Source organism: Capricornis sumatraensis, chromosome 2, assembly GCF_032405125.1.
Source record: "Capricornis sumatraensis isolate serow.1 chromosome 2, serow.2, whole genome shotgun sequence".
Lineage (NCBI taxonomy): Eukaryota > Metazoa > Chordata > Mammalia > Artiodactyla > Bovidae > Capricornis > Capricornis sumatraensis.
The window spans coordinates 849,609-875,277 of record NC_091070.1 but is presented as its reverse complement, the minus strand read 5'-3'; the positions used below and the strand labels follow the sequence as shown (position 1 = coordinate 875,277).

The 25,669-nt window shown below is 48.3% G+C and overlaps 1 protein-coding gene across 2 annotated transcripts in view; it reads right to left on the bottom strand.

Moving 5' to 3' along the window:
* The window catches only part of TTC7B (tetratricopeptide repeat domain 7B), a 270,549-nt gene that overhangs the window by 194,602 nt on the left and 50,278 nt on the right, over positions 1 to 25,669 (bottom strand). For both annotated transcript variants that reach the window (XM_068964694.1, XM_068964695.1), the window contains exon 4: positions 3,899 to 4,029. In XM_068964694.1, coding sequence (XP_068820795.1) covers positions 3,899 to 4,029 — 131 coding nt within the window. The remainder of the gene's footprint in view (positions 1 to 3,898; positions 4,030 to 25,669) is intronic.

Below are 25,669 nucleotides of genomic sequence, written 5' to 3'. Positions count from 1 at the left end.
CCAAGCCCCAGTGGCCACTTAAGGAAGGTCATCTTTCCTCCAGATTTCTCATTAATCACAGATACTTTCTGAGCACCTACCACAGTCAAAACAGATGTCTGATTCATTCAGCCTCTCTCATTGCTAATATTGCAGCTTCCTGGGTCTGGGGTGGCCCAAAGTGGCATCTGATGGAAGAAAACTCATCCTGGAAAATCAGTCAGAAATGGGGACGTCACCAACATACCCTGAAACTGAACCCTGAACCAAGTGATGCCGCTTCCCCCACGCTCTTAAGAGCATGGCTTACTTGGTCAAATACTTACTGAGCACTTTCTATATATAAGGGTGTAAGAACCATAGCATCCACGTTTATGGGCAGCAGGCTGGGATAATGAGGCGATGACGAACTAGGTGTCAGAAGGGCTGAGTTCTGATCTAAGCTTTGGCCCCAACTTCCTGTGTGTCCTTGGGCTCTCCGTTTCTGGGCCTCCATCTTCTTCTCACAGTCTAACATCCTGTGATCACTCTTTTCTCAAAATCGTGAAAAATATTTATTTTAAATCCTACAATTATATGGAAGAGGAACTAAAGAGCCTCTTGATGAAAGTGAAAGAGGAGAGTGAAAAAGTTGGCTTAAAACTCAAAATTCAAAAACTGAATATCATGGCATCCTGTCCTATCAGTTCATGGCACATAGATGGGAAAACAGTGGAAACAGTGACAGACTTTATTTTTTGGGCTCCAAAATCACTGCAGATGGTGACTGCAGCCATGAAATGAAGACACTTGCTCCTTGGAAGAAAAGCTATGACCAACTTAGCATAATAAAAAGCAGAGACATTACTTTGCCAACAAAAGTTTGTCCAGTCAAAGCTATGGCTTCTCCAGGGGTCATGTATGGATGTGAGAGTCGGACCATGAAGAAGGCTGAGCGCCGAAGAATCGATGCTTTGAACAGTGGTGCTAGAGAAGACTCTTGAGAGTCTCTTGGACTGCAACGAGATCCAACCAGTCCACCCTAAAGGAAATCAGTCCTGAATATTCCTTGGAAGGACTAATGCTGAAGCTGAAGCTCCAATACTTTGGCTACCTGATGCAAAAACTGACTCACTGGAAAAGACCCTGACGCTGAGCAAGACTGAAGGCGGGAGGAGAAGGGGACGATAGAGGATGAGATGGTTGGATGGCATCACCAACTCTACAGGCATGAGTTTGAGCAAGCTCTGGGAGATGGTGAAGAACAGGGAAGCCTGGCGTGCTGCAGTCCATTGGTTGCGAAGAGTCAGACAAAACTTAATGACTGAACAACAGCAAGGATTATATAAACCTCCTTGATGGTCGGGCTAAAGAACCCGGTGGTGAATAGGTGGCTGCAAATGAATGCAGGAGGCAGTACACCCAGATCTGCCAGTCCCCAAGTCACTAAAGACACACGGATGAACCTCCTTTCTCCAAGCCGGGAGGAGGTGGCCGTACCTTGACAACAGGAGCAAAGTACAAAATAAGGGTCCACGAGCGTCAAGGACTGTGCAGGTCCATGAGAACCGCTTGGCTGGGGCAAGCCAACATCTCTGCTGCCAGGAACTGGCTATCAGGGAGGCAGACGGTGAAAATCGTGTGGATGTTAGAAGCAAGCTGCATGATCATTTCTCTAAAGATTGTATCATAAATTCTGAACAACTAATCCCTTTCTCACAGCAGACTTCTGACACAACAACATCTTGGCAAGACAGCCAAATACCCTCCTGAATTCCTGGAATCATGAGCTACAGTTCATACTCCATCCTGGTGTGAGCCAGGCCAGACACCTCTCCCTCGGCCCTCGCCCCCGCTTCTCTGAAGCTCTCACCGTGCCTGACCCTGAAAGGTAATTCTGATCCTCACCACACACATCAACACATTACAGAAAGGAAATTGCTTCCAGTCTGTACATTCACAAAAGAACAAAAGCTATCAAGACCTTGGTAGTCCTTCTCTATTCTGATCCCTGGGGGCTCAGACGGTTAAGGACCTGCCAGCAATGCAGGAGACCTGGCTTGATCCCTGGGTCGAGAGGATCCCCTGGAGAAGGAAATGGCAACTCACTCCAATACTCTTGCGCAAAGAATTCCATGGACAGAGGAGCCTGGCGGGCCACAGTCCATGGGGTCAGAAAGAGTCGGACACGACTGAGCGACTAACATTCTAACCCTTAAGCAGACAGAGAGCCCATAAATGGATGGGAAACAAGACTCTGACCAAACCCAGAGTCTCACAGAATTTCTAGTCACTTCAAACAATCTCACAGGAAACACTTCTGAGTCTGAAGGGGGATATATCAGGATCAAGCCATGGTAAGAATACCAGGAAATGCTGGGAGGGCCAGACATGGCTAGCAACCGCTGCTCTTGGTAAAATGTGTCATTTTTGCAGGAATGGGATACGTCCCTGCATCTGGGTTAAGTGTCTTTATTGACACGGCCTTTTACAGTCCCCACAGGAACTCCGTGCAGTGGACACCCATTATCTTGCTCCTTTTCCAGATGGGAAGTCGAGGCTGAGAAGTGAAGGAGTAACCACAAAGGGCAGAGCTAAAAGACAGGGATCCTTCTGAACAGAAGCTGCCCACACCTCGCCAGCCTCAGCCAGCCTTCAGCTTCCTCGGCCTGAGGGTGCGCGCTCAGGGCCCCTTGCTCACACGTTCCCTGCTCACGCGGCCCCTTGCTCACGCAGCCCCTTTCTCACATGTTCTCTGCTCAGGGCCCCTTTCTCACACGTTCTCTGCTCAGGAGGCCCCTTGCTCACGTGTTCTCTGCTCATGCGGCCCCCTGCTCACGTGTTCTCTGCTCAGGGCCCCTTGCTCACATGTTCTCTGCTCACGCGGCCCCCTGCTCACGTGTTCTCTGCTCAGGGCCCCTTGCTCACACGTTCCCTGCTCACGCGGCCCCTTTCTCACATGTTCTCTGCTCAGGGCCCCTTTCTCACACGTTCTCTGCTCAGGAGGCCCCTTGCTCACGTGTTCTCTGCTCACGCGGCCCCCTGCTCACGTGTTCTCTGCTCAGGGCCCCTTGCTCACATGTTCTCTGCTCATGCGGCCCCCTGCTCACGTGGCCCCCTGCCCATGCGGCCCCCTGCTCACCTGTTCTCTGCTCACGAGGCACCTTGCTCACACATTCTCTGCTCAGGGCCCCTTGCTCACATGTTCTCTGCTCACAGTTCTCTGCTCACGCGGCCCCTTGCTCACGTGTTTTCTGCTCACGCGGCCCCCTGCTCACGTGTTCTCTGCTCAGGGCCCCTTGCTCACACGTTCTCTGCTCACACAGCCCCTTGCTCACGCATTCTCTGCTCAGGGCCCCTTGCTCACACGGCCCCTTGCTCACGTGTTCTCTGCTTATGTGTTCTCTGCTCACGTGGCCTTCTGATCAGCTGTTGGTTTCATTCTCCACCTCATCAGTGAACCACTGACTGTTGGAAGTGACCCATCCCAGATGACCCGGGGATCCACCACCTGCTCCCAGGTTGGTGGAGAGTCCCCACAGACCTCTGGCATGACCACTGAGCCTCCCAAACCCCAAATGTACTCTGTGTTGGTACACAGTCCATGAACATAGTCCGTGTACGTATAAACACAGCTCAACCTGTTTTGCCTAAGAGAACAGGGATGATCAGCCAGCTTCAGGGCACTGAGGGCATAAATAGATGTATACTGTCATTTCTGTTGAGAGGATGTTAAAATGCTTCCCAAACACTGACCTGTCTATTTTCACAAGGAGCCACATTCACCAGCGTATTCTCCTTAGTGTTTAAGAACATAAGCAAAGCTTTGCAGACAGAGACAGACAAGTTGAAGGCTTCCAGAGGTTGGGCACAGTTCTGTATGATGTGGTTTGAAATTTTAAAATATCACCAACTGAACGAACACATGATCCTCACTCACCCTTTCTATCTCCTGGAGGTACAGGAGGGCAATGTCCCCCGCCTTCTCATAGCAGGTGATGATGTCCTGTTCCCGGTCCACGCGGAGACTACTGGTAGAAGAAGAAATAGGCAACTTCTCTAAACAGAGTCCTAAAAGAAATCAACAGACGAAAACTGGGTGAGTTGTTTTTTATGGGACTAAATTTTTTAGTATACTCTAGGGGGTCGCACAGAGGCGGACACGACTGAAGCGACTTAGCAGCAGCAGCAGCAGCAGAGAGCCAGATACTATGGGTGAAGCAGATTCTCCGTCCTCTCTAAGGACAAAATGGAACATCAAAACAGAACAGCAGAAAGAAAATCCAGAGGCTATGGATCAAAGAGGCCCCTCAGTATACAGAAGGCACCATTTCACGCTGACATCCAGGTTGAGAATTTGATCAGGTACTTCACCAGGATCCCATTCAGACCTAACAGAGCTTCTCATGCAACCATGCCCCAAGATCCTTAAAGAATTGTGTAAGTAAGTACAGCGAGGCTAGGGCTTCTGAGGCGGCTCAGCAGTAAAGAATCCACCCGCCAAGCCGGAGACATGGGTTCGACCCCTGGGTTGGGAAGATCCCCTAGAGGAGAGCATGGTGACCCACTCCAGTGTTCTTGCCTGGGACGTCCCAGTGGACGGGAGAGCCTGGCGGGCTACAGTCCACGGGGTCACGACCGAGCTACAAAGCAACAAGCAAACAGCTAGGCGAACAGCACAAAGCAAGGGAAAGAACACCTCGTATCTTCTACAATGTACGCCTAAGCGATTGAATATAAAGCATTTCTAAATGCACTCAGGAGCCAGGAGTCAGTCACCAGGAGAATCTGCCAACTCTTGGCCTAGGTTTCTGCAGTAACAACACTCCAGACCAGCTCTCAGTTCCAGGCCAAGAAAACACCCAGAACCTTGCAGTGTGGGCCCTTCTTTGGAGATAGAGGAGATACTCCTTGCCAAGAGAGAGTTCAGGCCTGCGATGGGTTAGGAAAGCATGAAAGGCTGGAAGATGACAATGCCGAGAGGAGCAGCTGTTGCCTGAACCCAGCACCAAACTCAGCCGCTGTCCTGGGCAACCAGCCTGGGCCCGTCAGGCTCCGGGTCTCCGCCTGCAAGTGGAGGCAGAGGGGGAGCCCCGCGGGGAGGGTTTGCGCTGCGCCGAGCACCCTGGGGTACGGGGAGACACACACTGTGCACACGTGCCCCTCCCTGCAGGAGTGTGAGAGAGGTGTCCACACTGACCAAGCCGGGACCCGCAACCGGAAGGGGCCGGAGAGGCTTCCTGGCAAGCGCTCTCATTTCATAGATGAAGAAGCTGAGAACCATCGAGGGACAGTAGGAGACTTGCCCCAAACCTGACAGGCAGTTCACAGAACAACAGAGGTCAGAACCCGGGTCTTCAGCCTCCAAAGCTCCTCCTCCTACCTACTAAGGGAGCTGCTGACTTTCAGAGTAGGGACCACTGCAGAGAGGGGACCAGATGAGCCCAAGGGCAGCGAGTGACCCAGAGCCCCTGCGCATCACTGTGAGAACAGCGCCCTCCCAACTGCCCTTAACAAACGACCGCAGTCCCCTGGCTGTCGAAGGTGACGGGAGACGCGGTGCTCCACGGGAAGGAGAGAAAGCACCTCCATCCGAAGGGAGCCGACACTTCCATCCTGCCTGGGAGCTTAGGGGTGACAACTTGGTCGCAGAAGGTGTGGACCGGCCAAAGATTTTGCTACAGGCTTACAAAGATTTACTGAGGTGGAATTGGCATATTAAAAACTGCACAATGTTTCATCCTGATTTCTGTTGTTTTATTTATTTTTTATTAACCGAAGTCCATCGTTTACATTAGGGTTCACTCTTTGCGTTGTGCAGGTCTATGAGTTTTAGCAAACAGAGCATCATGTTTCCAATCACAGTATCATACTGATACCATCAAACCAATTCAGGGCCCTGAAAACGGGCTCTAGTCCTCTAGGCCTCCCTGAGCCCTGGCAACCACTCATCTTTTCACTGTCTCTACAGTTTGGCTTTGTCCAGAATATCATATAATTGCAATCATACAGTATGTAGACTTTTCAGACTGGCTTCGTTCACCTGGAAATATGCTGTTAAGATCCCCCATGTCTTTTTGTAGGCAGATGGCTAATTTCCTTTTATTGTTAAGTAATACTCCATTTATTCATTAATCTGTTTCAAGGCATCATGGTTGCTTACGAGTTTGGGGAACTATGGGAAAGCTGCTATAAACATTCACGTGCAGGATTTTGGGTGCTCAACTCCATTGGGTAAATACCAGGAAGAGGAGCTGGTGGATTGTATGGTGAGAACACGCTGGTGAGAAATATCTGAGTAAATCTATTTCATTTACAGATAGCTTTGTAAGAACCAATATTACTTTTAGCTTCGTAAGAAACTACTAAACTAGTTGTCCTCCAAAGTGGCTGTGCTATTTCGCATTCCTACCAGCAACGAATGAGAGCTCCTATTGCTCAGCTTCCTTGCCAGCATTTGCTGTTGTCCGCGTTTGCATGTTGGCCCCTGACATGCACAGTGGCGTCCCACTGCTGTTTTAATTGGCAGCTTCCTATGGACACGTGAGGTCGATTTTCAATGCTCATTTGCCGCCTGTAAACCTTCTCTGGTGAAATGTCTGGTCAGATCTGTTGTCATTTTGTCAGAAAGACTGAGTCGTTTGTTTTCTTGTTGTTGACTTCTGAGTTCTTTACATATTTTGAATATAAGTCCTTTATCAGATATCTATTTTGCAAATATTTTCTGTCTGTGACTTCATTCTCTAAACAGTGTCTTTCACAGAACAAAAGTTGCTACTTTCCTTAAAGTTCAACCTGTCAATTTTTTTTTCATGGATTGTGTTTTCGGTGTAGTCTCTAAAATGCCACTACGAAATCCAAGGTCACCTAGATTTTCCCCTATGTTATCTTCCGGAAGTTTTATTTAGTCTGGAATTCAGATTTAGGTTTACAATCCACTGTGAGTTAATGTTTCTGAAAGGTACAAGGATTTTGTCCATATATACACATATATTTAGCATGTGGATGTCCATTTTTTTTCAGCACCATTCGCTGAAGAGACTACCTTTCCCTCATTGAACTGCCTTTGTTCCTTTGCCAAAAATCAGTTGATGACAGTTGAGTGGGTCTTTCTCTGGGCTCTCTACTCTGTTTCATTAATTTTTTTAAATGTTTATTTATTTGGCTACATTGGACCTCGTAGCTGAGGCTGACGAGGCCTTTGTTGCATCATGTGGCATCTTCGTCGCAGCTCACGGGCTCCCTGGCTGTAGCTCACCGGCTCTCCGGCTGTAGCTCACAGGCTCTCCGGCTGTAGCTCACCGGCTCTCCGGCTGTAGCTCACAGGCTCTGCAGCTGTGGCTCATAGGCTCTCCGGCTGTGGCTCACAGGCTCCCTGGTTGTGACTCATAAGCTCTGCGGCTGTAGCTCACAGTCTCTCCGGCTGTAGCTCACAGGCTCTCCAGCTGTAGCTCACAGGCTCTCCGGCTGTGGCTCACAGGCTTCCTGGTTGTGGCTCACCAGCTTAGTTTCTCCACAGCATGTGGGACCCTGGTTCCCCTAAACCAGGGATTTGGGAATTGAACCTGCATCCCCTGCCTTGCAAGGCAGATTCTGAACCCCCTAACCACCAGTGAAGTCCTTTATTGAATTTTTTGTCTATTATTTCAGCAATCTTATGCTGTCTGGATTACCAATGTACAGCGTATCATTTTTAAGGAATAGCTCTATTGAGGCAATAATTACATGGCAAAAAATTCACTCATTTTAAGTAAAGTTCATAAAAATTAAATATCTCATCTTTTGTGTTCAGTTAGTATGTTTTCAGTGTTCATCCAAGTTACGACAGTATCGATTTCTTTTCACTGCTGATGATATACTGCATTTTCTCTCTCCATTCGCCAGTAGTGGGCATTGGGGAGGTATCCCTCTTTGTCCATAATGAATAACGCTCTCATGAAAATGCATGTATAATTTTTGTGTAAACATGTATTTTTAATTCTCTTGGGTAGATACCTAGAAGCAGAAGTGTTAGGTCACAAACAAAATTTACATTTAACTGTTTAAGAAACATGTCTTCTAAAGTGGCTATACCATTTTACATTTCCACCAGCAATCCATGAGGGTTCCAGTTTCTCCACATTCTTGTCAACACTTATTATTGTCTGTTTTATCACAGCCATCTCAGTAGGTGTGAAGTGGTGTCTCAGTGTGGTTTTGATTTGCATTTCCAAAAACTAGTGAGACTGACTCTTCATGTGCGTCTTCTTCAGCGAAATGTCTGTTAAAATCTTTTACCTGTTTTTCTTGGGTTGTTGGTTTTCTTATCATTGAGAGTTCTCTGTCTATCAGACATGTGATTTGCAAATATTTTCTCTCAGACTGTGATTCGTGCCACTTCCTTTTTTAAAAAAATTAGGGTATCGTTGCTTTCCAGTGTTGTGCTCGTTTCTGCTGTACACGATGAATCGGCTATGTTCCATACGGATACTCCATATGTACCCCGATGCTCCTTCCCTCCTAGGTCTCCATCTGCCCCCCACCCTCCATCTCACGCATTTAAGTCACCACAGAGCACCAAGCTGAGCTCCGTGCGTGATACTGCAGGTTCCCACTAGCCATCTCTTTTATACATGGAGGTATATATGTATCAGTACCAATCGCCTTTAACACGTCTTTTGAAGATGAGAAATTTTAAATTTTGATGGAGTCAAATTTATCAGTATTTTCTTTCATAGCTTGTACTTTTGGTTTCATATCCTTAAAAGGTTACAAAGGCTTCTTCTATAAGTTCTTCTAGAATTGTTACATTTTTAGGTTTTACATTGAGGACTGTAAATTATCTTAAATTATTTTTTGTACATCTTGCAAGGTATGGATCAAAGTTTACTTCTCTGCCAATAGGTATCTGGATGTTGTGGTACAATTTACTGAAGCTTCTCCTTTCTCCACTGAAATGCCTTTCAGTTCAGTTCAGTTCAGTTCAGTTTAGTCACTCAGTCATGTCCGACTCTTTGCGACCCCATGAACTGCAGCACGCTAGGCCTCCCTGTCCATCATCAACTGCCGGAGTTCAGCCAAACTCATGTCCATCGAGTCGGTGATGCCATCCAGCCATCTCATCCTCTGTCGTCCCCTTCTCCTCCTGCTCCCATTCCCTCCCAGCATCAGAGTCTTTTCCAATGAGTCAACTCTTCACATGAGGTGGCCAAAGTATTGAAGTTTCAGCTTTACCATCAGTCCTTCCAAAGAATACCCAGGACTGATCTCTTTTACAATGGACTGGTTGGATCTCCTTGCAGTCCAAGGGACTTTCAAGAGTCTTCTCCAACATCACAGTTCAAAAGCATCAATTCTTCGGCACTCAGCTTTTTTCACAGTCCAACTCTCACATCCATACATGACCACTGGAAAAACCATAGCCTTGACTAGACAGACCTTTGTTGGCAAAGTAATGTTTCTGTTTTTGAATATGCTATCTAGGTTGGTCATAACTTTCCTTCCAAGGAGTAGGCGTCTTTTAATTTCATGCCTGCAGTCACCATCTGCAGTGATTTTGGAGCCCAAAAAAGTACACTGTTTCCACTGTTTCCCCATCTATTTCCCATGAAGTGATGGGACCAGATGCTATGATCTTCATTTTCTGAATGTTCAGCTTTAAGCCAACTTTTTCACTCTCCTCTTTTATTTTCATCAAGAGGCATTTTAGTTCCTCTTCACTTTCTGCCCTAAGGGTGGTGTCATCTGCATATCTGAGGTGACTGATATTTCTCCCGGCAATCTTGATTCCAGCTTGTGCTTCAGCCCAGTGTTTCTCATGATGGACTCTGCATATAAGTTAAATAAGCAGGGTGACAATATACAGCCTTGATGTACTCCTTTTCCTCTTTGGAACCAGTCTGTTGTTCTGTGTCCAGTTCTAACTGTTGCTTCTTGACCTGCATACAAGAGGCAGGTCAGGTGGTCTGGTATTCCATCTCCTTCAGAATTTTCCACAGTTTATTGTGATCCACACAGTCAAAGGCTTTGGCATAGTCAATAAAGCAGAAATAGATGTTTTTCTGGAACTCTCTTGCTTTTTCCATGATGCAGTGGATGTTGGCAATGTGATCTCTGGTTCCTCTGCCTTTTCTAAAACCAGCTTGAACATCAGGGAGTTCACGGTTCACGTATTGCTGAAGCCTGGCTTGGAGAATTTTGAGCATTACTTTACTAGCGTGTGAGATGAGTGCAATTGTGCGGTAGTTGGAGCATTCTTTGGCATTGCCTTTCTTTGGGATTGGAATGAAAACTGACCTTTTCCAGTCCTGTGGCCACTGCTGAGTTTTCCAAATTTGCTGGCATATTGAGTGCAGCACTTTCACAGCATCATCTTTCAGGATTTGAAAGAGCTCAAGTGGAATTCCATCACCTTCACTAGCTTTGTTCGTAGTGATGCTTTCTAAGGTCCACTTTACATTCCAGGAAGTCTGGCTCTAGATGAGTGATCACACAATGGAAATTATCTTGGTGGTGAAGATCTTTTTTGTACAGTTCTTCTGTGTATTCTTGCCACCTCTTCTTAATATCTTCTGCGTCTGTTAGGTCCATACCATTTCTGTCCTTTATCGAGCCCATCTTTGCATGGAATGTTCCCTTGGTACCTCTAATTTTCTTGAAGAGATCTGTAGTCTTTCCCATTCTGTTCTTTTCCTCTATTTCTTTGCATTGATAGCTGAGGAAGGCTTTCTTATCTCTCTTGCTATTCTCTGGAACTCTGCATTCAGATGCTTATATCTTTCTTTTTCTCCTTTGCTTTTCACTTGTCTTCTTTTCACAGCTGTTTGTAAGGCCTCCCCAGACAGCCATTTTGCTTTTTTGCATTTCTTTTCCATGGGGATGGTCTTGATCCCTGTCTCCTGGACAATGTCACAAACTTTCATCCATAGTTCATCAGGCACTCTATCTATCAGATCTAGGCCCTTAAATCTATTTCTCCCTTCCACTGTATAATCATAAGGGATTTGATTTAGGTCATACCTGAATGGTCTAGTGGTTTTCCCTGCTTTCTTCAGTTTAAGTCTGAATTTGGCAATAAATTGAGGAGTTCATGATCTGAGCCACAGTCAGCTCCTGGTCTTGTTTTTGTTGACTGTATAGAGCTTCTCCATGGTTGGCTGCAAAGAATATAATCAATCTGATTTTGGTGTTGACCATCTGGTGATGTCCATGTGTAGAGTCTTCTCTTGTGTTGTTGGAAGAGGATGTTTGCTATGACCAGTGCATTCTCTTGGCAAAACTCTATTAGTCTTTGCCCTGCTTCATTCCATATTCCAAGGCCAAATTTGCCAGTTACCCCAGGTGTTTCTTGACTTCCTACTTTTGCATTCCAGTCCCCTATAATGAAAAGGACATCTTTTGGGGGTGTTAGTTCTAAAAGGTCTTGTAGGTCTTCATAGAACCGTTCAACTTCAGCTTCTTCAGCGTTACTGGTTGGGGCATAGACTTGGATTACTGTGATAGTGAATGGTTTGCCTTGGAAACAAACAGAGATCATTCTGTCATTTTTGAGATTGCATCCAAGTACTGCATTTTGGACTCTTTTGTTGACCATGATGGCTACTCCATTTCTTCTAAGGGATTCCTGCCCAACAGTAGTAGATATAGTGGTCATCTGAGTTAAATTCACCCATTCCAGTCCATTTTAGTTTGCTGATTCCTAGAATGTCGATGTTCACTCTTGCCATCTCCTGTCTGACCACTTCCAATTTGCCTTGATTCATGGACCTGACATTCCAGGTTCCTATGCAATATTGCTCTTTACAGCACTGGACCTTGTTTCTGTCACCAGTCACATCCACAGCTAGGTATTGTTTTTGCTTTGGCTCCATCCCTTCATTCTTTCTGGAGTTATTTCTCCACTGATCTCCAGTAGCGTATTGGGCACCTAATGACCTGGGGAGTTCCTCTTTCAGTATCCTATCATTTTGCCTTTTCATACTGTTCATGGGGTTCTCAAGGCAGGAATACTGAAGAGGCTTGCCATTCCCTTCTCCAGTGGACCACATTCTGTCAGGCCTCTCCACCATGACCCGCCCATCTTGGATGGCCCCACAGGGCATGGCTTAGTTTCACTGAGTTAGACGAGGCTGTGGTCCATGTGATTAGATTGACTAGTCTGTGATTTGGTTTCAGGGTGTCTGCCCTCTGATGCCCTCTTGCAACACCTACCGTCTTACTTGGGTTTCTCTTACGTTGGACCTGGGGTATCTCTTCACGGCTGCTCCAGCAAAGCGCAGCCGCGGCTCCTTACCTTGGACGAGGGGTATCTCCTCACCACCGCCCCTCGTGACCTTGAATGCGGAGTAGCTCCTCTCGGCCCTCCTGCGCCCGCGCAGCCGCCGCTCCTTGGACGTGGGGTAGCTCCTCTCGGCCGCCGCCCCTGGCCTTGGGCCGGGGTAGCTCCTCTCGGCCCCTGGCCTTGGGCGGGGAGTAGCTCCTCCTGGCCATGCTTCTGATGGTAATGGGAGTAGTAGATAGGCTGTGACGGACCACGCCGAAGCGGCCAAGAGGAGCTACGCCCCGCCCGAGGTCAGGGACGGCGGCCGAGAGGAGCTACCCCACGTCCAAGGAGCGGTGACTGCACGGGCGCAGGAGGGCCGAGAGGAGCTACTCCACGTTCAAGGTCAGGAGGGGCGGTGGTGAGGAGATACCCCTCGTCCAAGGTAAGGAGCAGCGGCTGCGCTTTCCTGGAGCCGCGTGAAGAGATACCCCACGTCAAACACAAGAGAAACCCAAGTAAGACAGTAGGTGTTGAGAGAGGCATCAGAGGGCAGCCGCTGAAACCACAGTCACGGAACTGCCTTTACACTTTTGCAAACAATCAGGTGGGCATAAACGTGAGTCTGTTTCTGGACCCTCCATTCTGCTGCAGAGATCTATTTGGTTAGACTTGTGCTAATATCACCCTCTCTTGAAATTACCACACCTGGATAAATCTTGAAAGTAGTGTCAGCGCTCCAGTTTTGTTCTACTGTTTTAGCTTTTCTTAGCCCTTTGCATTTCCACATAAAATTTGCTGGTCAATTTCATTAAAAACAAACAAACCAAAAAAAAAGTGTGGCTGGGATCTTGACTGATTCATGTTGAATTTGCAGGTGGATTTGGGGAGAACCGAGATCTAAACAGTACTGAGCTTCCCAGCCTGTGCACAGAGCATGCCTCCCGTTTACGCAGGGCTCACATCTCTGAGACGCTTTGCAGCTTGCAGTGTGCGTGCCTTGCAAGTCTCTTCTCAGACCTTCCCTTAAGTACCCATATTTATTAGGCTGTTATAAGTGGTATTAATTCCTTTTGCTAGTGGCTAACATTTAGAAATATAACAGATTTCTTAATACTGGTCTTGCGTTCTATAACCTTGCTAAATTCATTTATTAGTTCTACACAATCAATCTCGTTGTTGGTAAATACAGTTTTCCTTCCTTCTTTCCAGTCGGGATGCCTTCTCCTGCTATTTACTGCCTGATTGCACCGTCGAGGACCTCCATTACAATGTTGGAAAGAAGGGGTGAGAACGGACATCCTCATCTTATTCCTGATCTTAGGGAGAAAGTATTTAGTCCTTTCACACTAAGTTTGATGTGGAAGTTTTTCATAGACACCCTTTACCAAGTTGAGGAAGATCCCTTCTACACAAAATTTTGCTAAGAGTTTACATCAAAAATGGATGTTGAGATTCCTTGAATCCTTTTTCTGTGTCTATTGAAACCATCATATGGCTTTTTCTCTTTTAGTTTTTCAACCTGGTGAATTACATCCACTGATTTTCAAATGCTAAACCAAACTTCCATTCCTGAAATAAATCCCATTGATGGTGATACATTATTCTTTCTTTATATTGTTAGAGTTGATGTGATAAATTTCTTGTTTGGAAATTTTTTCATCTAGGTTCATGAGGAATATTTGTCTATAGTTTCCTTGTAACATCTATCCTGTTTCTGGTATTAGGGTAAGTCCTTACCTAATAAAATGACTTCAGAAGTATTCTCTTCTCTTCAATTTCCTGAAAGAGTTCATTTGGAATTACTTTGTTCTTAGATGTTTGGTAGAACTTATCAGTAAAGCCATCTGGACCTGGAGTTTTCTTTGGGGGGAGCTTTTTAACAATAAATTCCGTTTCTTTGATATAGGATTGTTCAGGTAATCTCCTTGTTCCTAGGCGAGCCTTGGTAGTTATCTTTTAAGCAGTCTGTCCATTTCTCCTGAGTTGGCGAATGTATTGGATCCGTGTTGTGTATGATGCTCCTGATCCTTTCAGTGTCTGTAGCATCTCCGGCGCCGACATCTCTCTCATTCCTGATACTGGCAGTTTGTGTCCTCTGTTTCTATCCTGAACAGTCCTCGAATGGTTTTGTTGAAATTCTCAACAGAGATCTTTTAATTCCATTGATTTTTGTTTCGCTGATTTTTCTCTGTTATTGTTCTATCTTCTACTTCACTGACTTCTGATCTTTATTATTTTCTTCCTTCTGCTCTACCTTGAACTTGATTTACTCTTCCCCTTCCAGCCTCTTAAAGTATAAACCAAGGTGTAAATTGGAGACCTTTTTCCTTTCCTAGTATAGGCATTTTGTGTAATAAATTTCTCACTAAGTACTATTTTAGCAGTTTCCTACAAACTTTGATACATTGTGGTTTTCTTTTCTTTCAGTTCACAATACTTTCTAATGATTTCTTCTTTAAAAATGTGTTATTTAGTTTCTAAACATTCAGGGATTGTCCAAAGATCTTTCTGGTATTGATTTTTAAATTAATTCCATTATGGTCTGTGTCCCTTGGATAGCAAGGACATCAAACCAGTCAATCCTAAAGGAAATCAACCCTGAATATTCTTTGGAAGGACTGATGCTGAAGCTGAAGCTCTAGTACTTTGGCCATCTGATGCGAAGAGCTGACTCATTGGAAAAGACCCTGATGCTGGGAAAGACTGAGGGCAGGAGGAGAAGGGAGCGAGAGAGGATGAGATGGTTGGATGGCATCACTGACTCAATGGACACGAGTGTGAGCACACTCTGGGAGACGGTGAAGGACAGGGACCTTGAGTGCAGCAGTCCCTGAGTTGCAAAGAGTCAGACACGACTCAGAGACTGAACAACAGATGGCCTGTGAGATAAAGAGCTGAACAAGCTCGAGATGCTCCGCAGGTTCCAGAGAAAGGACGGGCCTTTGACTGGGAGATAATGTGATTTACAGCATGGGTCTTAGGCCACACCATACCACTTTGACCTCTGAAGAGACTAGAGACCAAATAATTAAGTTCCATGGGCACTCTCTGCCTACATAACTGACCTCCAGTATGAAATCTGGATATAGTAGCCTGAGCAACCTTTGCCGGCCGGCAGTACACCATTAGTCCTGCCCTGTATCACTGCCAGGAGAACGGAGTGCCAACCATATCATCCCACTGTGATTAGACGACTTAAATTTGGAGCCTGGTCTCCTCTGGACTCTGCCTATGTGCCTTTTGCCTTCAGTAATCTTCACCTGTAGCTTTTGTCGTGTAAACTGTGACCACACGCATGACAGAACTCATCCTGTGCCTCGGGTGAATCCCTGACCTGAAGGTGGTCTTGGGGATCCCTGACAGAGGTCAGAGAACACATTCGAACTCTTCTAATTGTGCTGAAGGTCGTTTCTTGCCCAGAATATGATCAGTCTTGACAAGAACCTTGCCAAGAATGTGCGCCCTGCTGTTGGCTGGGGTGACACACAGACGTCAACTGGGTAACTGGTTTACTGTGTTGACCCAGGACGTGAGCCTGGAAAACTCTGGGAGAAAGTGAAGCACAGGGAAGGCCGGCGAGCTGCAGCCCACAGGGCCACAAAGGGTCGACATGACTTAGCGACCGAACAGCAAGGTCTCTGTACGCTTACTGATCATCAACTTGCTCGATCACTTACTGGAACAGGGTATGAGCGTCTCCAAGCATAACTGCCAGTGGTTGCCTTAAGGTTTGATTCGTCCCCGTCCATTCCAAACAATATTACAGCTCTTCCACGCGCAGAACAGCTTTGCTAACTCTCATTCTTTTTTGTCCTGATTTTCTTATACATCACGTTTCTACATGGACTATAAATCCCAGTCCACATGATCACCATTCCTATTGAAATGGTCAATTATCTTCTAATGATGCGGAAAAAGCAGATACAGTCACTGATACAGCTACGATTTCCACTGCTCTTTGTTCCTTTGTGCAGAGTCAGACTTTCCTTCCCCTGAACAGACTCCTTTGCCACTTCGTACAGTGCTGTTCCCCCGATGATGAGGCTTTTCAGCCATGGACCGCCTGGAAAAGCCTTATTCAGCCTTCGTGTGTGAGGACACTTTCATCCGCACTCACGTGAGTTTGCCCCGCCCCTGCCCCACGACTAGCGATGCTCCCTGTGGTTCCCACTTGCGGGTTTTTGACAATAAACCTCCTGTCTCCCTTACGTTTATTCACCTGCAGGTAATGTGTCTTTTTCCGGCTATTTTTAAGATTTCCCCTTTATCACTGATCAGGATTTTTCCCCTTTATCACTGCAATCCGGATTATGAAGGGCTTTGGTTCCGTTTTCTCCATGTTTATTGTGCTTGGGCCTCACTGAGCTTTCTGGATCTGAAGATTTATAGTTCTCATAAAATTTGAAAAGCGTTCAGCCATTATTTCTTCAGAGTTTTTTGTGACCCTCCCCCTTTCTTGCTTGCTGAACTAAGTCACTCGTGTCTGACTCTTTGTGGCCCCATGGACTGTAACCTGCAAGACACCTCTGTCCATGGCGATTCTCCGGGTGCGGGTACTGCAGTGGGTTGCCACTCCCTTCTCCAGGGGGTCTTCCCGACCCGGGGACCGGACCTGAGTCTCCTGCAGCTCCTGCACCACAGGCGGGCTCTTTACCACTGAGCCCCCGGGGAAGCCTCCCCCGCTTAGGGGTCTCCAGTCCCACACCTTCAGGTCACCTGAAATTATCCTACAACTCACTGATCTTCTTTCCACTTTATAAAAAGTTTCTACTTTTTTAGATGGTGTCTACTGCAATGTCTTCAAGGTCACTGATCTTTTTATCAATGTCTAATCTGCCATTAGCCACACCCAGTGTATTTTTCATCTTAGACATTGTAGGTTTCATCTTTAGAAATGAGATTTAGTTCCATTTTTAATGCCCAGGTCTCTACTAAACTTTTTGAACTTGAAGAATATACATAATACCTGTTTTAATGTCTCTCCAGTCCTAAGTGCTCGGTATTCACTCCCTTTTCATTCAGAGCCGAAGTTGTTTATGTGGTTGCAAAATAAAAGAAATTCACTAAGCATCCTCTCTCTGTTTCAACCTCTTTAAATGTTCTCCAAAGGAGAATACAAGATAAGCTGAACAAATTCACTATTTGGTAGAACAGCTCCAATACTCAAAAGCAAGCACTTGATCGGAGCTTCCTAACTGTGCTTTAAGTAGTTGTTTGTGCCAAATTAAAACCTCCAGAAAACAACACTGAGAGATAAACTGTTTCATAATCTGCCTTCTGCTTCCATGAGGAGCAACCAAATAACGTGCAAGTCGATATCAGGGATTTACTGTAAAGGAAACAAACTCCATCCTATGTCAAAGTGAATGAGTGAAGTCGCTCAGTCGTGTCCAACTCTTTGCGACTGTAGCCCACCAGGCTCCTCCGTCCATGGGTATGGAGGCAAGAATACTGGAGTGGGGTGCCATTTCCTTCTCCAGGGGATCTTCCCGACCCAGGGATCGAACCTGGGACTCCCGCATTGCAGGCAGACGCTTTGCCGTCTGAGCCACGAGGGAGGCCTACACCATGTCAGGGGACCAGGAGAAGAAACGGGTCTAGTCGTCCGCACTCCGCAGCGCTGCAGGCGGACACTGACCACTGGGGTTCGTGAAGACGGCCCAGGCCCTCGGGGACCTGCCACACCCAGGGAGCCGAAGAAAAGACCGAGCTAGGTCAGCACAGTTTGACTCCCACCTGTCCCGAACATTCTGGAATATGCAAAGTCCACCTCCCAGGGCTGCAGTCCCACAGCCACGTATGGTCGGTAAGGCTATTCAGAGCAGACAGACGACTTCATCCTCCACTGTGAGGAGAGACTTGTCCTGGTCTGTGGATTCCTGTTCTAATTAGGGAGCGACAGGAACACCTGGCCACCCACTCCAGTGTTCCTGCCTGGAGAATCCCATGGCAGAGGAGCTGGCGGGCTACGGTCCACGGGGTCGCAAGAGCCAGACATGACTTAGTGACTATACCACCACCACCACCACGAACACCCAAGGCCTTGGCTGACACATGGGCCTTTGGCAAGGAGCCCATTCTCAGGTGGGAGGCCACTCATGGCAAATATTGCTCGGTTCCTTCTCCCAAATGCTGCAATGTTCCTCCCATGCGCCACCACATGCATCTCAGAGCAACAGCAGAGTCCTGATCTACCACAGTGAATTCATGGCTACACAGCTCAGTTCCAGAACATGCAGCTTTCTGTCAAAAGCTGCTTACAGGACCTCAGGACTAGACTGTAACTTTTCAAGTGTCTAGGATCAGATAAAGCAGAGTTCTGAGGTCGTGGTCCAAACTGGCCCTCATTAACATGTCAGACGATGCCTTGTCAATTTGGAAAGCTATCACCAATAATGTTTTTAGTTACTTTCTTTTTTCAAGAAATGCACGTCAAAAAAGTGAAAAGCAGACTTGAAAACCAGCTGGTACGATAGCTTAATGAGCAGCTCAATGAGACCTGCATCTCCAAAAGCAAGGCTGGGTACCACAGAGTGGAAGTTAAGCGCTCCACGGCCAAGCATCAGGGCCAGCTTTGAAGCATGGGTGGAAAAAGTGGCTGACTATGTGCTGTGATTTAAAGAATGCTAAGCAGGAGCTCCCTGGTGGTCCAGTAGTTAAGAGTCCACCTGCCAACGTGGGGCACACGGGTTTGATCGCTAGTCCAGGGAGATCCTACACGCCCCAGGGCAAGGAAGCCCGTGCGCTGTGACTATTGGCCTACACTCTAGAGCCTGGGAGCTGCACCTACTGAAACCCGCGCACCCCAGGGCCCGCGCTCCGCAACTAGGGAACACCTGCGAGCAGCAACGAAGACTCAGCATGGCCAAGTGATTAATTAATTAAAAGACAAAAATAAATAAATAAGTCCTTAGGCTTGGAAAAAAACAGAATACTGAGTAGCCACTGGACCCAAAATTTATCTCCCTTCCCCACGGGGACTCCCACAGAGGGGCTCACTTCTGAAAGTTCCTTTGCATAAAGGGTAACACATTTTGATTAAACTGGTGACAATAAATTCATCTAGGTCACACCTGACTGCTTTGAAGCTCTTGAACATGAATTAGCCTGTGCATTGGGTACCATCCTCCTCCCAATCTTGTGGGGAAAGAAACACGAGCTCCCTGGCTTGTCTAAGATCTGCACAGGGGCCAGAACTGAGGTTACAATGGAGCCCCTGAGCTGGGCCAAGTGCATCCTGCCCCAGGTGACGTTCAAAGCATCTGAGGCAGACGGGCTGCGGGAAGCACAGGTGTTGTGCGAACGTCAGGGAGAGTGGGCCTCACGGTCGGGAGGGGGCGCCAGGCAGTGAGGGGCAGCCGGCCCTGGACGCGCCGAAGCACACACGTGTTCAGCCTCCAAATTGCTCTATTCAGGTGTGTCTTTGTTGCTGTTCAGTTCTCACTTGTGTCCGACTCTTTGCGACCCCATGAATCACAGCACGCCAGGGCCCCCTGTCCATCCCCAACTCCCGAGTTCACTCAGACTCACATCCATTGAGTCAGTGATGCCATCCAGCCATCTCATCCTCTGTCCTCCCCTTCTCCTCCTGCCTTCATCCTTCCCAGTACCAGGGTCTTTTCCAATGAGTCGGCTCTTCGGATCAGGTGGCCAAAGTATTGCAGCTTCAGCATCAGGCCTTCCAGTGAATATTCAGGATCAATTTCCTTTAGGATGGACTGTCCAAGGGACTCTCAGGAGTCTTCTCCAGCACCACAGTTCAAAATCATCGCTTCTTGAGGACTCAACCTTCTCTATGGTCCAACTCTCACATCTGTACATGACTACTAGAAAACCCAGAGCTTGGACTATACAGACCTTTGTCAGCAAAGTGATGTCTCTGCTTTTTAATACACTGTCTAGGTGTGTCATAGCTTTTCTTCCAAGGAGAAAGCATCTTTTAATTTCATGCCTGCAGTTGCCATCTGAAGTGATTTCTGGAGCCCAAGAAAATAAAGTCTGTCACTGTTTCCATTGTTTCCCCATCTATTTGCCATGAAGTGATGGAACCAAATGCCATGATCTTAGTTGTCTGAATGTTCCACTTTCAGCCAGCTTTTTCACTCTCCTCTTTTACCTTCTCCAAGAGGTTCTTTGGTTCCTTTTCACTTTATGCCATAAGGGTAGTGTCATCTGTGTATCTGAGCTTATTGATATTTTTCCCAGCAATACTGATTCCAGCTTGAGCTTCATGCAGCCTAGCATTTCACACGATGTACTCAGCATATCAGTTAAATAAGCAGGGTGACAATATACAGCCTTGATGTACTCCTTTTCCAATTTAGAACCAGTCTGTTGTTCCATGTCTAGTTCTAACTGTTGCTTCTTGACCTGCATACAGATTTCTCAGGAGGCAGGTAAGGTGGTCTGGGATTCCCACCTCTTTAAGAATTTTCCATTTTGTTGTGATCCACAGTCAAAGGCTTTAGAGTAATCAGTGAAGTATAAGTAGGTATTTTTCAGGAATTCTCTTGCTTTTTCTATGATCTAATGTTGGCAATTTGATCTCTGGTTCCTCCACCTCGTCTAAATCCAGCTAGTGTATCTGGAAGTTTTTGGTTCATGTACTTTTGAACCCTACTTTGAATGATTTTGAGCATTACCTTGCTAGCAATGTGAAATGAGTGCAATTGTGCAGTAGTCTGAACATTCTTTAGCACTGCACTCCTTTGGGATTTGAATGAAAATTGGTCTTTTCCAGGCCAGTGACCACTGCTCAGTTTCCCAAATTTGCTGGCATACTGAGTGCAGCACTTTAACAGCATCATATGGCAAACTGGGCTCTGTCCTTTGTTTCCTTCCACACAAGGTTTCATCACCTCTGAAAAGGAGCTCCAATTTTTCTCCTCAAGTGCTGTACACCCCTGAAAGTTTGGCTGAGGACGTGGACAGCTACACATCTCATTGCAAAAAAAAAAAAAAAACACCTCTGATCACTGAGGGGTTAATTCTTTCAGGACTGTCTGAATTTGAGATCCCTTAGCTACGAGCCTGATCTGGGCATGCAAGACTGCAGAGTTCCCACAATAACACAGGTTCATTATCAAGGCCTTACTCAGCATCCACCAGTTTGCCTGGGCTTGACACATACCACTTAGTCCTCCAGGCCACTCCTGCATGGAAGGCGTTAGTAACACTTTACAGATAAGGTTGAACCTAGAGTCCCACACTGAGTAAACGATAAAGCCAAGTTCCAGCCCCTGGTCTATCTGACTACAAACCTCTGTTCATAACATCCTGTCTCATTGAGCTGCTGACAGCATATTCAGTGTCCGATAAGAGCGGTGACATTAAAAATGAGTTTCAAGTTGCAAAGGCATAGAAACTGAAGCACAGGGCAGGGTCTCCTCTCCTACAAGGAGCTGAGTCCCTCTCACCGAGAGGGAGAAGAGAGCGAGAGGATGAGATGGCTGGATAGCATCACCAGTGCAATGGACATGAACTTGGGCAAACTCCGGGAGACGGTGAGGGCCAGGGAAGCCTGGCGTGCTGCAGTCCATGGGCTCACAAAGAGTCGGACGTGACTCGGCAACTGGACAACGAGGCGAGTCCCTGGATCGCTGGGCCTCCCAGGCCCCATCTGTGCCACGAGGGCGGAGTTACTAGAACACCATCTTGAGGCGATGACTCTGCAGGACTAACAGCCAAAACAAGCTTTTTTTTTTTTTTTTCCAATTGATTAACATGAGCAGGGAATTAATTTGTGAAGTGAAGCAACACAATAAAAGGCTAGAAAATATAACTACGGGCCCTGTGTACAACGGCGTTAGGCTCCGCTCCCTCGGGTATCGTAACCGCACCTGAAGCCAGGGGGGAGCCAGGTACACCCCGGGGCCTTGCTGCAACCTGACCCACAGGGGAGTTCCGGGGAAACCTCACTACAGTGGCACGTCTCTGTGGCAAGGACTTCAGAGGCAGCAGGACAATTTGAAGGGATCTCAATTTCCAAGGTCGAGAAGTAACTCAGGAAAAGAGATTCGAGGTTCTCAAAGCAAGCCCTGGCCCCAGGTTGCTGGCCGTGCATTCTCACCTGTAGAGCAACTGGGTTCCCACAGGCTGTTCAGCTCAGCACAAGGCAAGACAGGCTCCAGGAGTAGAGGTTTCCTGCACGGTTGCCACACAGTGCAGCCCGCGGGGCCACAAAGAGCCAGACACAATTTAGCGGCTGAGCACGGCACAGCACGCTGCAGCACGCGCGCTCAGCCGCTCACTCAGGGCTGGGTCTTTGCACCCCGCAGGCTGTAGCCCCCCGGGCTCCTCTGTCCACAGGATTTCCCAGGCAAGAATACTGGAGTGGACTGCCGTGCCCCCCTCCCTGGGATCTTCCCCACCCAGGGACTGAGCTCGTGCCTCTGTCTCCTGCACAGGCAGATGGGTTCTTGATCATCAGGGCCACCACTGTAGCACGCATCAGTACTTCATTCCTTTTTTTCAAACAGAGGGGAAATTCACATGACAAGAAATGAGCCATTTTAAAGTGAAGAATTTAGCGACATTTATTACATTCATGATACTGTACAACTTCCGCTTCTATCTAGCTCCAAATGCTTCAGTCTTTATGGCTGACTAATACTCCACTGTGTGGAGATAACACATTTTATTTACCCATTCATCAGCTGACTGACACTTGGGTTCTTCACACTCTTTGGATCTTATGAATATCCATGCACTGGCTATTGTATGGACACATGTTTTCATGTCTCCTGGATATACACCTTCAATAGAACTGGTAGGTCAAGGGGCAATCCTATGTTTCCTTGTAACATTTCTAATCTTTGTGCCAACAATACCAACCATGACCTGCAACCCACACGCTGGGTAAATAATAAGTGAAAATACACAAACATGAAAAACACATGAAAATACATAACTGGACATAATTCAAACCCTTGCTTCTCCATTTTCTAGCTCTCTGACTTTGAGCAACTTCCTCAATATCTTGGGGCCTCTGTTTCCTCAACAAGCAGATGAAAATGAAAGCATGTGCTCTAATTGACTATGATGAGGTTAGTCCAGCCTGGGCTACTATTGGTAAACAGTAATTATTATCAACTAAGAACCTTTCCTGGGGAGAACAGCAATCCTCCTCAACCTTCTGAGGAGTGTCTGTAAATACAGAAAAGCAACGAGAAGACAAAGCCGCCAACTGCATCCCCAGCACGTGGAATCAAGCACAGCTAACCGACCCTCGGTCTTGCTAACGCACGTGTGGACGTGCTCAGCTGCTCAGACACGCCCGACCCTCTGCAGCCCCGTGGACTGTCGCCCGCCAGGCTCCTCTGCCCATGGGATTTCCCAGGCAAGACCACTGGAGTGGCTTGCCATCTCCTCCTCCACTGTTCATACATGATGCATCGTAAACCTTTGGTCTTGGTTCCAGTTTCCTTCCTAAGAGTGGACTCGTCCTCCTCGGGGGATCCCTACGGCACAAAGTGTAGCCCTAACGACAGCAAGGAACCCGAGTGGCCAGTGAACTGCTGAGCCTTCCCTTTCTCCATCCCACAGGTTCTCTGAAGGCACCACAGCTGGGCTTCATAGAGCCAGACCCAGTCCTCTCCCTTGAGAAGCCCCATCACTAGGATGGAGAAGAGAGACATTTCCACCACAAGGTAAAAAGTACAGTGACTGAGCTAGACATGGTATCAGAAGAATTAAGTACCAGTACCTCAGCGAACCTTCAACTAAGCCCCAAACTTTTTCTGGGCTCTTTAAGTCTGTTTGTTCCCCAGATAAGAACCAATGAGGAGTCAGTCAACACAACCAACATGGAATAGGAATATGGGTCAGCAGCAATAAAAGGGCTCTTACTCTTCTTACACCATCTAAATATAAACAGGAAGCTTTGACTTGCAACCTGATATGTGTGGCATCCAGCCTCCCAGGACTCGCAGAATCATTAATTCTAGGTGGGAGGAGGCCTGAGGGAGCACAGCGGGATAAACAGCTCCCGACAGCTCACAGGGCAGGTCCGCAGCAGGACACGGCCTCACGGCTCCCCCGTTCTCACACCAGCGCTCCCACATGTTCTGGAGCTTGCACATGGACAAACCATTCCGCAAGGACCCCCAGGCCCCCACGTTGCCGCCACTTCCCTCCTCTCTTGGGTAGTTTTCTACTGAACTGTTTTTTCACTGCCCCTGAAGAGATCTCAAGACTTCAAAAAAAATCAGCAGCAGCTTCTGAAGGGGAAAAACTGAACCCCTATCTTCTCTCCACCCCTATCTTCTCTCTCCTTACTCTGCAGGCTCAGAGTGTGTGTGTGTTCAGTCGCGTTGACTCTTTGCGACCCCAAGGGCTGTAGCCCTCCAGGCTCCTCTGTCCATGGGATTCTCCAGGCAAGAATACTGGAGCTGGTTGCCATGCCTTCTTCCAGAGGATCTTCCCAACCCAGGGAACCAACCTGAGTCTCCTGTCTCCTGCATTGGGAGGCGGCACGGGCTCAGAGGGTGTATTATCTGCCCCAGGTCACACAGCACTGGCTGTGAGCTTGCCTCCAGGGCGAGTTCACAGGCGCGGGGACCGGCCTCACAGGTGCAGAACGCTCCTGCCAGGCAGGAAGGGCCTCCCTCCAGTGGGACAGGCCGGGCTCTGGGGGCAGGACGCCTAGAAGGCCCCAGTCACCAGCGCACCCCCCACCCCTGCAGATGGGGATCGGGTTCTGCCACCTGCCGACGCGGGTCACCTACGGGGAAAGGCTAAGACAATCCTCCGTGCTTGTCCTTATCACCAGGGGCTTCCAGTCGTGAAGAGCTGGGGTCTGCCCCTCCTGCTAACCCTCCCCGCCCAGAACGCACTCCCGCAACTCCGCGCTCTTTCCCAGGCGTGCCTGCACCCGTTTAACGTCCCGAGCTCCCTGCGGGGCTCCCTGTGAACGCGGGACCGCAGAGGGCGGCGGAGGACGGACCCCGAGACCGGCAAGGACGGCCGAGACCCCGGGGAATCGCCCACACGAGGCACGATCCCCAGGAGCCGCCCCGGAGCCCGCAGGAAGCCCGCCGACCCCAAGATAGGAGACGCGGCGGGCGGGCGCGCGCAGGACCCAGAACTCCCCGCGCGGCGGCGGCGCCCCGGCGGCTGCGCGCATGCGCGGGCCTCGGCGGGAGCGGCCCCGCGCCCCCTGGCGGCGGCGGGAGGACGGCCCGGCGCTCCGGCGCGAGGGGCCGGCGCATGCGCGCGACCCGGCGCACGCGGCTCCGCGCCCCCTGGCGGCGGCGGGGGGGACCGGCCGGCGCCGGGTGAGGGGCCCGCCTCGCGCCGCGACGGCGCCTCAGGCGCCCGCTGCCGAGCCTGGCGTCGAGTGCCGGGGCCCTCACGTGGCCACGGCACCCAGGAAAGCTGCTGTTCGGTCAGAAGCCCGAGCGTCGGCCCCGCTGTTCTCCAGGACGCCCTGCAACGTCCGACCAGGCCTGGGGGGCGGCGTCTCTGCTCCCG